Raw genomic sequence first — 15,579 nt, forward strand, 5'->3', positions numbered from 1 at the left:
GCCAGAAATTCTCATTACCTCTATTTTACAGCTAACGATGTTGATGATAAGTTATTTGCAAAAAGTCAAAGGGTAGAAAAAGAGGGGAAGAAAACCAGGGTCAGGTATCTAATGAACTGCTAATCTTCTTGCCTCTGCTTCCTGAGTTCCACTATGTAAGCAGCAGAATCAACTTCATTTCTGTTATAACTCTGAATTAAATCAGTAGTCATCACTTCAGAGTAAAAATATGACCGTAATTTAAATAATAGAGCAAGTGCTTTACTAGACGGCATAAATGCTTTGACATCTCCCAATACTGTATGCAGATGTCTTGAGTATCAACCAGTATCTACCTATACATATTTTTTCAGATGAAGTCTTTAACAGTCTAACCAAAGTACTGGTCAATTTAAATTTCTCACCCTTTTAATGTGCCAGTGTCATGACACTCTAAATTAGTACCGTGCCTTCCTTGAGAAATACAAAGTTTTATAATTTAGCCTTGCCAAGCCATTTCATGTTTTCTGTAGATTATAAACTAGTGTCTTCAAACCACACACCATATCTCTTTTCATTTCCTTCCTTCTTTCCTTCCTGCCTTCCTTTCTCTTCCCCTCCCCCCCCGCTCCCCCCCTCCGTGTCTCTGTCTCAATCTCTTTGAGACAAGGTTTTTCTGGGTGGCTCTGGCTGTCCTGGAATTTGCTCCGCATGCAGGCTGGCCTGAAACTCACAGATCCGCCTGCCCTGCCTCCTGAATTATGGGATTAAAGGTTTGCACCACCACCAGGTATGTGCCATCTTTCTTATACAGTACAGAATAATCGGTATTATTAAAAATCTATCCTATCTAGATTCAGTAACAATGTTATTTCTAGAAGTCCTTATTAATATTATCAAGAAGATTCTAGACTAAGAACTTTATAAGCGATCAAGGTGTAAAGTAAAAGGCTGGTGGCCAGGGATACAGTTAGGACTCAGCTAACCAGGAGGAGGGAGCTAGACGTTTTGACTAAGTTCTGTCTCTGAACAGACATACTCTATTATTTCAACAACACGAAAGACACTAAGAATTATTCAGTACATTTAGACGTTCCCACACTTTGATTTCATGGCATGTATCTTAATGCATTAAGTTAGTTATGTAGGTCACTGGTAAAGAGCATGGGTCAAATTTCCCAGCTCCAGGCAGCAGGCTTCCTTTTTTATATAATCATTTAACTTGTTACTGAAAGGGTCACTTTTTTTTTTTTTTGAACGATCAAATTTCAACCTGTATTGATGGAAAAAAGTCACAATATTCATATAGTTCTTGTATGCAAGCGGCTAAAACCATAGTGGTGATAACGAAAGCATGAATACCAATCTATTTATAGTTGCTCACCTTACACTGTGTCTTAGCTGAGGTTTCTATTGCTGAGATACACAAACACCAAAACCAACTTGGGGAGGAAAAAGCTTATCTCAGCTCGTCGTCCATCATGAAGAGAAGTCAAGGCAGGAACTAAAGCAGAGGCCATGGAGAACCACTGCTTACTGGATTGTCCCCGCCATGGCTTGCACAGTCTTCTTTCTTAGACCACTAGCCTAGGGGTGACAGCAACCATCACTCCTTTATCAAGAAGATGCTCCACAGACTCGTCCACAGGGCAATCTGATAGAGACACTCTCTCAATTGATGGTCCCTCTACACTGTAAGTGAGTGCTTTACCATCCAAACATATGGAGACTAGGGGAATGAAGATGGTTCAGTGGGATCTATATGATAGGAGAGAAACAACTCTTACAAGCTGTCCTGGGACACACACACACACACAGAGGGAGAGTAAACAAACAAATGCAAAAATAAAAAAAAAGAAAGAAGAGCATGTAATCAACGTGGTACACTTTGAGATTACAATGTTGAGGTCCAAGTTTCGAACTCACCTCTTACTTTTTTTGTAATTCTCCAGGTGCTGGGACTGTGCCAGTTTATGTCTCTCTAACTCACACTGCCCACACAAATCCTCCAGACGCAACAGGTGGTTTTCTATCTCTTCAAAACTCGTCTCTAAATGAGCTGAAAGTATATAACATAAAAAAAAAAGAAATAAACAATTGTCAAGTCCAAATCACTGGCCAAAAAAACAAGAGTTTTTAGATTGCTGTTGGAGAGAGGGCTCAGCAATTAAGAGCACAAACAGCTCTTCCAGAGGACCCAGTACGGATACCAGGTGGCCTACAACTGGCTGTAATTCCAACTTCTTTTCTGTCCTCCATAGGCACACCTACACTAACATGTGTTCATACCACCACACAGACATACACAGACATGGTTAAAAATAAACAATATCTTTTTTAAAAAGTCTAAACTATCAAGACTGCTTTGTATTTTCTTGGTATTTCGTATTAAACTTCAGGCAAAATTCAACACATTGACCAACATCAAAGCACACTTTAATTAAAGACTATATTTCAAACATTTTCAAGACATCCATGTTCAAAATATCTTAAATACTTTATTACTATGATGATGAATGTGGAGTATCCTAAGTAATCTTATGTTATATGACTCCCATATACCACAAATGAACCAGTCTTTTTATTTGTTGTTTGAAACAGGGTCTCACTGTGTAGCTCTGGCTGTCCTGAAACTCACTATGTAGACCAGGCCTGCCTCTGTTTTCTGAGTACTGAGCTTCATGTGTGCCACTACATCCAGCAAATGAACAAGTTTTTATATATGACAAGTTAGCAAATATAGCTAGCACACATCATGCCACTGTAATTTAGTAGTTATAACTCCAAGTCATTTTAACACCTGTTTGGCCTCTGGCACATCACAGACATAAACCTCTGCATGAGAATACTATCAACACTTAGCAAGCTGGTGTTATTAACTCGGTCAATGGCGGCGGCGGAGGTGGGGAATGCATGGAATACTGGTCTACTTAGAGTTGCTCACCTTATACTGTGTCTTAGCTGGGGTTTCTATTGCTGCGTATTCAGTTCTTGCCAGTTAACTAGTCTTTTACTAGTTAGTCTCACGACCACAAAACTCTGTACCTTATTGGAATACGGAGAGCATCTTTAGTTAAATCCTTCACTCAAATATTGAAGACCAGGGGCCAAAGAGATAGCTCAGAGATTAAGAGCAATGGTTGCCATCCAGAAGACCCAGGGTTCAACTCCAGCACTCACATGGCAGCTCACCATCTATGTAGCTCTAGTCCCAAGGGATCCACCACCCTCTTCAATGCACATGGCACAGACACATGTGGGCAAAACACCTGTGTGTGTGCATTATACATATATCTGTGTGTGTGTGTGTGTATATATCTGTATGTACAGATACAGATATAGTATATATACACACACACACACACACACACACACACACACAATAAAAAATTAGTATCTCTTTTTTAAAAACTATTTAAGAACAAAGTCTTGAGAAACTAACGCAAAGTCCTGCCCAAAGGCAGAGAAACGGGGGTGTGGTCCCATACTGAGCCACTGTTACACTACAACTGCTCAGCTGTAGACAGGAGGACTGCTTGTTTTCCTTGACAACAGAAAGGTTTTAGAAGTCAAATGTTTTTAGAACTTAACAGCCACATAACCATTTACTTGAACATTCATTCCTGTGTGCAAGTCACAGAACACAGTATGAAAGACAGGCCTTGTGCACAAAGAGATCCCAGCAGGAGGAGGCAGTGACCTGAGAGACCAAGGCATGAAGGGGGTCAAGAGAGCAGCATCTAACACAGGTGAGGGAAGAAAGGAAAGTTCTGGGAGGGGGATGAGAAATCTCATATTTTTCACGAGATGTTAAGTCTAAGAATACAGCCTCAAAGAACAATTTATAGGAATGTGAGTTTGTGAGAAAAATGAAAATGTTATTGACACACTGATTTATTAGATCAACTGATCTTGTTTACATTCTATTTTAAAAGTCAACAAAATTATTCATTTTAAATGATTTTTGGTTGCTTTTTTCAATGCTGTTTTGTCACACTATTCCATAAAGACATGAACAAACATCTACTCACCCCAGATAGAAAAATAATGACAGGCTAAAGTAAGTATACCACCAAAGTCCAACTTGATAAGTCAGTAAGTTTCTTTGGGGTTACTTAGAGGAGTGTGGGTGAGGCGTTACTAACAGGAGCAGAAATGTCTCAAAGACACCTATATCATCAAAGTTCCCACTAGCATGTTCACAGTTCACAAAGCTGGAAGCCCAGAGTGCACTGCAGTTTAAAGGCAGCAAGAGTTACAAAGCAACTTTTTCATGCAACTGAGCTGGTCTCAGAGCGTCACTAATTGGGCCTTACTGTTTATAAACAATTGAGGGGGGAAAGAGCTAAGGTATCCAGTCAATTTTAGGGACTTCCTGAAGCCTCTGTGTTGTTTACTTCCTGAGAATAAAGAACTTTCCCTGCAAGATGGGATAGTTCACTGACCTTTAATACAACCTGTGTCTTAACCAGCTTCCCTCCAAGATGGAGGTTTATGGTGGAAGAAATTGATATGTAAGTGGTGTGACCAAAGACCTCACAGAAATAAGGTAAGGGAGGGGAGCTTTATTTTGACTCCCTATTTAAGAAGCTGGGCCAGTGCCATGTGAAAAGGTGGGAGTTTGTGTCGGGTTATAACTCAGGAGATTAGAAAGAAGCATGTTTCCTAGAAAAAACACTTAAAGGCCTATGCCCAAGGGAATAATTCACCACCTATGTGCCATGTCCCAAAGGTTCAACAACCTCCCAAAACAGGGCCAACTGGAAACCAAATGCTCAAACACATGAGCATGTGTGGAACACTCACACTTGTGCCTAATTTTCTCTGAGGAACACTGGAGATGCTCCAGAAGGTAGAGCAGAAGTGGCCACACAATCTGACGACTACTTAGGCACATTTCCATCAGCCATCTGCCAGATGTTCACAGACTTTCTAAACCACCTTTCGGAGCCTCAGGGTTACAGGAAAACTCCTCTAATTTCAATGTGAAATTTTAAGTTAAGACACAAATTTTCGCTTCTTTATCTTTACTTAAACCAAGGATCTATTAAACCAGAAACAATCATTTTCTAATATCCTAAATTTTGTCTTTTCTAAACAACTAAGCTTATAAAAAAAATCATTTTCTATTTGGCAGGGCCAAAGGCTTATAGACATTAATAGAAAACAAAATTTACTATAGGAAGCAAGCTTAGAACTCCAACTCTGAAGCCAGACACAGATGTGCTCGCCCACAGTCCCAGCACTTGGGGAGGCAGAGGCAGGCAGATCTCTGAGTTCAAGGGTAGCCCAGTCTATAAAGTGAGTCAAGGAAAGCCAAGGATACACAAAGAAGCCCTATCTCCAAAAACCAAACAAAACAAAATCTGATAAAAAATGAACAAAAGAAAATTCTGTTGACCATTAATGATCATGATATAAATAAGAGCTCTAGATAAGAATGTTATGGATAAATTACTAAAAATATCAGGAGCATTTCCTTTTTTCCTAGTAGACTCATATACCTATAAATTATACCCCAGGCTGTTCTTAGACTGAGGGGAGATAAATTTCAAATGATTTTTTTTAATAGAGTCAAAAGTTATTCAATGTCAGAAAATACACATTTCATTTTTATCTACCAGAGATGACAATTTCCTTCTGGATTACAGTGCTGCTGGCTGACTACAGGTTAATGAGCACAGACATTTCACGAGTTGACCTTAGGCAAGCCAATTAACTTACGTGGAAAGAATTCTGTTCTAGTTCAGACTATTAATGACATGAACCAAGTAATACCAACTCCCAGTAAGAAAAGAACATCCAGGCTAGAGTGGTTCCTTTCTCAGCCTTCTGTTTAGAGTCTGGTTCCCAGCACCTACACAGTGGCTCACAATTACTACAATTCCAAAGGATCTGACACCCTCCTCTGGCCTCCATGGGCACTAGACACACATGTGGTACACAGGCATACATGCAGGCAAAAATGCCCATGCACATAAAGACAAAAAGAATAACCTTCTAAAGAGACCAACAAACAACACAACAGAAAACGCAGCCTGCATCTGTCTGTGGTGGTCAATGGTCACTGTGTTAGTGACCACCGAATTGCTACTTTGTTCTCCCTTTTAAAAAGCTTGAAAGGCTCCTGAATCTTCTCATGGGGGCACAGCCTCTGTACACAGTCTATTGGTGCGATCTTGACACCACCGTCATTCTCATTCTACTTGACAACAAAACAGGCCCACTACCACCCAAGAAGAGCCCTGTGTGCCCTGCTCCTTTCCACCTGGAGGTAGGGCACTTCTGCTCCCCCTTCTTCCCTCGCTGTAAATGTCACAGCAGGTTCCATGCTAGCCTTGCCCCCAGACAACAGCTTTCACAGATTTCTGAGCTCCATGAAGACTCTCATCTGACTGACACTGTACAGCTATTGCTTCCTTGCTTCTCTCCCAGGAGATCAGTTAAGGTCTGAAGGTAAACACTGTACCCTTGTGTCTTTGTACTGCCCAACAGCTAATTCGAGTAGTCTGGCCAGTTCAATAAAGGTCTGGTAACTCTATTATTCTATGATGTAAAATAATCAGGAAAAAAATCTACGATGTGCATTCATCTAAATTAAGAACTCATGCCAAAGGAAAGAGGACTTAAGAAACGTTTAGCAACATGATGCTACTTTATGAGTCACATCAAACTTCATGATCCTAAATTGAAGCAGAAAAAGCAATGGGGATTTTCTGTTTCGACTCTTCACTTTGTTTGTTCTATTGCAAGAGGGTCTCCTGTTGCCCAGGTCTCTGTATGCAGGTTCATCCTGAACTCCCAGCCCTTCTTCCACCTCTCACATGCTACCACCACAAGGAGATGCCACCATACCCAACTCTGCATTGCCACTCTTACCAAACTTGAAATCAGTAATAAAATAATTGAAAAAACATACTAAGTTTTTATCTTTTTGAATTAAATTATCCTCAGTATATACATGATATGTATTTTAAACACTTAAATTGGCAGAAATTTAACTATTCTAACACAGCCTGTTCATCTCCTGTTACAAAACCAGTTACACAAATAAGTCAATTCATAACTAACTTAGGATACATGCTCATAAACCACTAGCAGGCCTCCATGGACCAAATACATCCTTGCAAGGGAGTCAAGCCTCACCTCTTTGCTCACTGTAACAGCGCTGTCTCTTTAAGGGACTGGGGGGAATTTTTACTGTGAAAGCCATCTGGGAACACCTGACAGCTGTGCAAGAAAGAGCGCCACCGATCTCAGAGAGAAGATCACCCCAGAGGAGAGCGATTCAGCTTGGAATTTTCCTTTGTGCCATTTGTTTCAAGGAGATATAATCTGTAGTACAGCCGTGATATGTGAAGAATTAAGTAGCATACTGAAGTTATTTCAAATTTAATGAGTTTCTTTCTAATCAAAATAATTATCCTCACAGAACAAAGGTATTTTCTTTGGATGCTCATAGGTCATAGCGGCCAGGCACTAAAAGATGGAAGGTTCTTCAAATGCTTGTGCCATACTTTTATGTACAATAAGGTAATGATGATATGCTAATAAGGAATCTTTAAAAGGCATTAAACTGCAAAAGCTATCATGGAACAAGTGAGATTCTCACAGCAAAGTGGAAAGGTATCAAGAGAGTTAGTGTACTTGTGAAGGAACTAATTTTAGGAAGTAACTTGGACAATATGATCTAGCTTATGAAACAGATATGAGTCCCTGCTAATGTCTTCACATTCTGCACAGAGAAAGTGACACAGGGCCCATCAAATGCAACACAGAAACTCCATAGATGGCTGCTCCTTGTCTTAGAATTAGTGGAATATTCTGTTCTAGACAAAGGAGCAATCTTTTAAAACAGATCACACAAAATTAAGTAATAGAAAAAAAAACAGAAAGACAAGAACATGACAGTTTAAATTTGATAAAGAAACAGAATTACACTGCCCTCTAGTGGAAATTCAAGAGAACTCTTTTTCTTTCTTTTTTTTTCCACTAGACCACACTGAACTGAAACTTAAAAATCACCCTTTGCCCCTATACCCCAGCTGCCTGCATCTCAAGGCACTACTACCTCAGCCTCCCAACTACTGGGGTTATAGGCATAAAACACCATGCCTAGCAATAGTAACACAATACTTTTCAAATTCATATTTCCTAGTTTTTTGATTAAAAGAGGTACACAGTGACTATTTCACCTGATCAGAACTTTGTTTTATCCTTAGACATTTTTCAGTCACAGACTACATTTTTACTACCCTGCCACTTTTAGGTAAATCTTTTTAAAAGAGTCTTGTGCAACAAAGGCTAGCCTTGATGAGCATGCTGTGTAGAGGATGATGACTGTGAACCTGGACCCCTCCTCTCCTTCCCAAGTGTTGGGATTATACTGTGCACTGCCACTGCTGACTCAGGCTATACAGTGGCTCAAACCCCGGGCTTGGGCTTCGAGCTTAATAGTTAAGCACTTTACCAATAGAGCTACATCCCAGCCCTCATCTTCCAACATTTAATGGATACATGGTATCCATCTTCTGTTACAAAAACAAAAACAAAACCCTGATTTTGTAAATTTGCCAAGCCAGACAAACTTCTAGTAGAATGTCAGTATCCTCATGGCATACACTCAGACTTGTTCCAAAGCACAGAAATAATCCCTGGCCCAGAGCACATGGGAGGCATGACCCAGGCACTGTGCTAAGTAATCTGACATTTGTCATCTCAGTTTATCTCCCAACAACCCTGGCAAGCAGGTATAGTCGGCCCTTAGCATCCCTGGAGTACTGGTTCCCACAGCCACGGCTGTCACAATCACTGAATGCTCAAGTCTCTTACATAAAATGGCACAGTTATTTGCACACAACTTACTCATCCTTTAGTATTACCTCTCTATTATTTAAAATATCTACTACAATGCAGACAGGATTATGTGAATACCTATACTATATTATTTAAGAAATGATAAGAATAAAAAGACCTAATATGTGTCTAATATGAACAGTTTTAAATAAATATTTTCTATGTACAGTTGGCTGAATCTACGGATGCAGAACCCACGAACACAAAAGACCCAACTATATTCTGATCCTCATTTTCAGACAGAGACTGAAGCAAGGAGTATTTAAGAAACCAAGAGAGAAACAGTGTCAGAGATGAGAGTTCATATTCACTGTTTTTCACTTTCCAGCACATGTTTGTCATTTATTTCCTAAATTGCAATCTTACTAGCAACTATCAATTAAACAGGCATTTGTAAGCTAGATGGACCACATCCCATTAAAAAGAAAAAAATCAATGAGTGGATCAGCCTTTGCTATTTAATAATTCCCGAGGGGCTAGGTTTCCAAGACTGCTATTTATTAAGCTACAGGATAGTACAGTGAAAAGCATCATCAAGGTCTTAAATTGCTCACACAATAAAAATACCTTACAGTTATAAGGCAGGCTATCCAGAAAACAATGCAAGACCAAAAGATGCAAGAAGCCTGGAAAATGGAGAAAATTAGTGGCTAATGTATTATATCCAATAAAACCAGGAAAAAAAAAGTCAAAGTTGGGGAGAGAAGACAATCATTGGATAGAGCTTTCTATGTTCAGAACCTACGTTCTGATCTCTAGAACCCATTTTAAACAGCCAAATACTGTAGCATACATCTGTAATCCCAGTACTGCTACAGGAAAATGAGCAGTAGGGACTAGTAAATCACCCGAAGCCAGCTAGTCTGACACATACAGCAGCAAGTAACAGAGACCCTCCTCAAACAAGAAGAAAAGTGGAAAGTGACGCTCAAGGCTGTCCTCTGACCTCCATATGCACATCACAGCATGTATACCCACACTCAAACACATGAATGCAGGCATGGGAGGGCAGATGGATGGACGGACACACAGAGACACACACACAAACACACACAAATCAACAAAATTAAAATTGTTTCCTTAGCTGACCATAGGCAGAAAGCATTAGTGGTAAATTTTAGAAACAAATTTCTATATATTTTCTATATAATCAAACCATGCTAATAAGAATGCACAATTGTTTCTGAAAGTGTGAGCTAAGAATTTGATTGAATCCTTAGAAAGCTTTGAATTGACAGCACGTCCTGTTGAAACTGCTTTCACTCACACATCCCACTTACCCAGGCTTGCCATCAAGGACTCCAAGTCCTGGAGGAGAGCTGGCAGCTGCTGCAGCTGTTCCTGCAGCTCACTCAGGCTGGTCCTCTTCTTCTCCCAGTGGGCAGAGAGCATGACCACTTCGCTGTCCACCAGCTGCAACACAGACCACAAGGTTACAGTGAGCGGGCTGGGCCCAGCCAGTCTGTCTTTAGCAACCCTCCATGGTCTGCGATGGTAGATGACACTCAAGACACTATCATTTTTCTTTTTTCCTTACGAAAGAAGAACTCAGTATTCTGTACAGCAAACCTTAAACTGCTGTTGTATCAGACATCTTAACCCAGAAAAGAAAAGTTCCAAAATGAGCTGATTACTTCTATCATACTCTGCTTGTAAGGAACTGTTCATTGGAAAATTCATATCTAGGAAAAAAAATAAGACGAGAAACAAAAACTCACTAACAACAACAACAACAAAAAAGAGAGCGAAATGACTTACTGGTAATTTGCTGACTTGAAAATATTTTGTCTGGTACATGGCATAATCTTTTTAAAAGGCATTATAAATCTTACCCTGGCTTATTAGATAACTTGAAAAGTCTAATGTAAGGTTTAGGTAATGACTACTTCTTATCAAAAATTAAAGTACAATATATTTAGATGTTAAGGCTTAAAATGGTTTATTAATTCACACTTTACACAAAACTAAAAACTTTATTCTGCATAAAGAATGTAAGTTTTATGTATAGAAGGAATATAGCATAATGCACTAAAGTATTTTAATCTAAGAAAAGGAAAGGTTGACCAACTTTCAGATACTATACTAACACATTTTTGAACATTTGCCACAGGTCAGATTCTGTGTTAAGTAACGTAGCTATATTATCTTATTTAAATTGCATCTTGTATGTCCCTTAAAGGCTTGCAAGCTGATGGCTTATGTGGAGTACTTGGGAGACAGTGGAACATTTACTAAGTGGGGCTGAGCATGAGAAAGCTAAATCACCCTGGGCATGTCTTCCAAAAGATTTTGGGATCCTAGTCTCCTCTGGGTCATTTACTCCTGGGCTACAATGAACTGAAGACAGTTTCCCCACTAAATGCTCCCCAACATGACACACTCACTACAGGCCTAACAGTGAAAGGGCCAAGAGATCATAAAGCAAAAGTAGAAGCCAAAATAAAACCTTTTGTTTACTAAATTGATTAGCTCAAGTATTTTGTCAGAGCAATGAAGCTAATTAACATAGCATAAAACTCCACAGTTCAGTTTGTCTAAACAAGTTTGTTAAGCAAAGTTAAGTGGTGTTTGACACCATTTTATGGGTAAAGAAAAGACAGAGACCAGGTTGTTTGTATAAAATCAAGATTAGTGCCTCAAAGTTGAGAAAAAAGAATTTCTAACCTCCACCTCAGCCCAGGAAATGCTCCTTGAGCAGAGAAGTGAAATCTGACTCAGCTTACTTAACACATCAAACCACTCAATAAAACCATGAATCTTGAGAGTTTAATCTGAAGGCAAGAAACTATTTCACTATAGCAGGAATTAAAAACAAAAACACCAGAAGCCTAGCTTCGGAAAACTACCATGGCTGCCAAGCCCTTAAATAACTTTAAGGGTTTCATCTATAGATTGTTGAGGAGGGAGGGGGAAAAACACAACTGCTTAGACAAATCTTTTAAACAATCAAATCAGCACTGACCATAGCTGGGTTTTTGTTTGGTTGGTTTAGTAATTGTTTTTTTTTTTTTTAATATAAGACACAGCTCTGAATTCTAAGACCATATTTTAACAATATGCTCTAGGGGCTGGAAAGATGGCTCAGCAGTTAAGGGCACTGGCTGCTATTCTAGCGGAGCTAGGTTTGAGTCCCAGCACACACATGGTGGTTCACAAATTAACTCCAGTTCCAGAGAAACCTTTTTCTGGCCTTTATAGCACCAGGCATAAATGAAGCACACACACATACATGCAGGCAAAACACCTACATACATAAACTAACAATATTTTTTCAAGAATGTGCTCTAGAAATAAGTGTAGGAAACTTTCTTGAACAAGACTAAACAGCCCATACACTTACATCTGCCCTCCCTTTGATAGTGATGCTCCTGACAAAAAGCTGTTGTTTTGTCAGGAGCAGGCCTAACAACATAAACACAAGTTGAACAATAGTTAAAAAAAAAAAAAAAGACACTCATTTACACATTTGTAAGTTTCAAGGACATATTACCAAGAGGGGTTTTTATTTGTTTGTTTTGGGTTTTGGTTTGTTTTTATGTTTCTGAGACAGTCTTAAATTGTATAGCCCAGGCTAGCCTGAAACTCTCTGTGTAGCTAAGGCTGAACTCAAGATTAGAGCAATCCTCCTGCCATAGCCTCTCAAATGCTGGGATGACAAGTGTCCATCATGACAGCTGGGTTAAATTTTCATCCTTGAAGCTGGGTATTATATTTCAAGCTGGCCTCAGAGGTTATCTTTGCTTCTTGAGATGCAAACTTAGAATAGCTTATATTATTTTTGAGGAGGAGGAAAGAGTATAATTAATCTGTGAGAATCTGAGGGACCTCGATGCAAACTGATCCATGGAGGATTTGTTGGTTGTCAAAATATACAAGTAACTTTCATTTCTTAACTTAGGGGTTATGTGTGCATACAGGAAACACAACTCAGAACTCTACACTATGTGAAGACAAAACAGTAACAAACCCACAGAAAAAAGTTTTACCAACTATTCCAAGGACTGTCAGGCTTCCCTCTTCCTTCCCTAGTTTAACCATTCACAAGGAATGCAGCCACTTCAAAGGTCAAAGAACAAATGGAAGCCTCCCAGTGCTCCATGGATGAAGCCTCTTGCTTTGTTTATAACCATGTAACTTCAGCTCCTCCTCCTCTTCCCCTTTGGAGTTCCCTTCACTCTTACTTAGTGCATGTTTAAGAGTTCACAATATACACATGTGTACATTCATGGGTTTTACAATTGAAACTGGTTCCTAATCTTCCTATCAGCCTTTTATACTACACCATCACTAATGAGTCTTCAGTTGTACACAGGACCAGAGCTCAGTGATGTACTGTAAGTCAGTGCAACCTTTTTTCTCAATATTGAAAGCAAACAAACCCAACAACTCTTTTACTGGGGCTGGACCTGCACTTAGCCTTGAAAAGGGCAAGATCAGCAAACTCTACCTCGCCAGCGTCCGCACACTCCTTCGCTCTTCTGTGAAGTGCAGCCCATATGTCCTCATACCTAAAAATGCAAAGAATAATTAAAAATGCAAACGGACATTGAAAGGAAACATATCCAGGTGAGTTTATAATACACTGTGGCTACAGAAAGGAACCAAAAAAAATGACACATGTCACAAGAGCATAGAAGGCAACCTGGAGAATAAAATACCCAGAGACCCTAATCACACAAACAGCTGAATTTTTTTAATGGAAAAAAGAAACAAAAATGTTTTTTTGAGAAAGGGCTCAACATGTAGAGCTGCTTGTTATATAGACCACCACTCCTAGCTAATAAAACTTAAAATTATTAAATAAACTGTAACTAATATAAAAAATAAAAATTTAATTTTAAAAAACCTTAAAATTATTTTCTCTTATCTGTGAGTACTTTGCCTGCACAAGTGTTTGTGTTCCACATATGTGCTTGGTGCCCATGGAGGCCAGAGGACAGCGTTGGCCCTTCTGGGACTGGAGTTACAGACGGCTGTGAGCTGCCATGTGGGTGCTGGGAACTAGGTCCTCTGATAGAATACTGGGCCATCTCTCTAGCCCAGAAAAAAAGCTTTTCTTTGCAGTAGAAATAAGATTAATGACTTTAGAAGAAATCATAAATGAGACAGGCTCATTATTGGGTAAAAACAATACAAATAACTGTCAAGAAAAATGCCTAATGGGTGTGGAACTGATAAGAAACAGGTATCTAAATAGTGTCAAAGTCTCTGTACAGAATGCTCACTAACCTGGAAGCAAAAGAAACCAGGTAGATGCTTTAACAAGGGACAAAGATTAATATCAACTACAATTAGACACCCATATCATCTGCCTCTTATCACGATGTACAAGGACACAAAGTTACTTTGGTATTTTTGGTGGAAAAGTGCTAGGAAAGGAGATGGACAGTTTGTAATATAACTGACAAGTTTCAAAAGCATCAAGGTTGTAAAGCTCATTGCCTATTCTAGACAAAAGGACAAGGAGGCAGCTTAATGACCAAATAGGCATGATCCTAGATACAGAAAATAAAGGTATCAGTAAGTGATAAAATCTCAGTCAATCTGTTTGCAGAAACATAGTTAACTTTCCTTTTTTGATCACTGTACTCTGTATACAAAATGCTAACATTGAGAAGACTTTTTGCTCTAATTTTATGTTTTCACAAAGCTGAAATCATCTCAAAATAAAAATTTCAAATGTAATTATTACTATTGTTATTGTTGTGTGTGAGCATGCATAATGAGTGCACATGTCAAGGTACATGTGTGGAAGTCAAAGGGCAACTCTGTGGAGTTGATTTTCTTTCCACCTTTCCATGGGTTCTGGGAACCAGACTAGGGTTGCCAGGCTTATACAGTAAGTACCTGCTCAGCCATCTAGCCCTCAAAATAAAGAGGTTTAAAATACAATTTCTGAGCATAATATTATCTATATGGCTGTTGGCAGAAAATTTGATTTTCCATCTCATCTAAAACTCTATCAAAGTTATCTGCTCTCACCAGCTGCAGCACTTGAGAGAGCAGGCCCTGTACCTCGCCTGAGCAGCACAGTAGAGCTGACCTGGGGGTGCAGGTGAGCTGGCCAGAGGGCGAGAGCAAGGGAGGAGTGGCCCTGCCATTCCTGAGGTAGCATGGGCTTGGGAGTGATGCCCTCCTCCCCTCCCTTCCTTCCTTGGCACCTGTGGTAGGTAGTCAGGAGGGCTGGCCCCCAAGGGCATGAGGGCAGGAGAGCTAGTTCTGCCCCCTCACTGGCTGTAGAACTGGGAGAGAGGGATCCTGTACTTCTCCTGGGCAACACAGTAGAGCTGGCCCTGATGACAAAGGAACAGGTAAGATAGCCCGGAGGTTTGAGAGCAGGAAAGCTGTCCCAGCTCCTTTCAGGCTGCAGCACTTAGGAGATTGGGCCCTGCACCAGGACTGGATGGCACAGTGGAGCCGGTTCCAAGGGCATGAGAGCAAGAGGTGACCTTGCCTCCTGCCGATGCTAACTGCAATGGGTGGCCTAGCCCAAGCAGTGCTGGAGAGCTCACCCTGGTAGCATGGATAAGGAAAGCCAGTGGGCTGACCAGCTCAGCTACCACCCAGGCCCAGATCCAGGACTTTGAGTTGGCCCATCACAACATCTGTATCATCTGCTAACAGATAGGAAGCATGAAAGGGGCAGCGGATCCACAGCTGCAGGATCTCCACGACACAGGGCAACAACAGCATAACTGGGAGAAGTCCCGGTGAGGATCCAATACTGATGGTGTCATACAAGCC

At 40.1% G+C, this 15,579-nt stretch overlaps 1 protein-coding gene across 3 annotated transcripts in view; it reads right to left on the minus strand.

Annotated features, from left to right (window-relative positions):
* Window positions 1–15,579, minus strand: part of Dtnbp1 (dystrobrevin binding protein 1) — a 94,155-nt gene that overhangs the window by 62,905 nt on the left and 15,671 nt on the right. For all 3 annotated transcript variants that reach the window (XM_060372401.1, XM_060372403.1, XM_060372402.1), the window contains exons 4-6: window positions 13,283–13,343; window positions 10,116–10,248; window positions 1,906–2,038 (exon numbers count right to left, since the gene is read on the minus strand). In XM_060372401.1, coding sequence (XP_060228384.1) covers window positions 1,906–2,038; window positions 10,116–10,248; window positions 13,283–13,343 — 327 coding nt within the window. The remainder of the gene's footprint in view (window positions 1–1,905; window positions 2,039–10,115; window positions 10,249–13,282; window positions 13,344–15,579) is intronic.

Source organism: Meriones unguiculatus, chromosome 19, assembly GCF_030254825.1.
Source record: "Meriones unguiculatus strain TT.TT164.6M chromosome 19, Bangor_MerUng_6.1, whole genome shotgun sequence".
Taxonomy (NCBI): Eukaryota; Metazoa; Chordata; class Mammalia; order Rodentia; family Muridae; genus Meriones; species Meriones unguiculatus.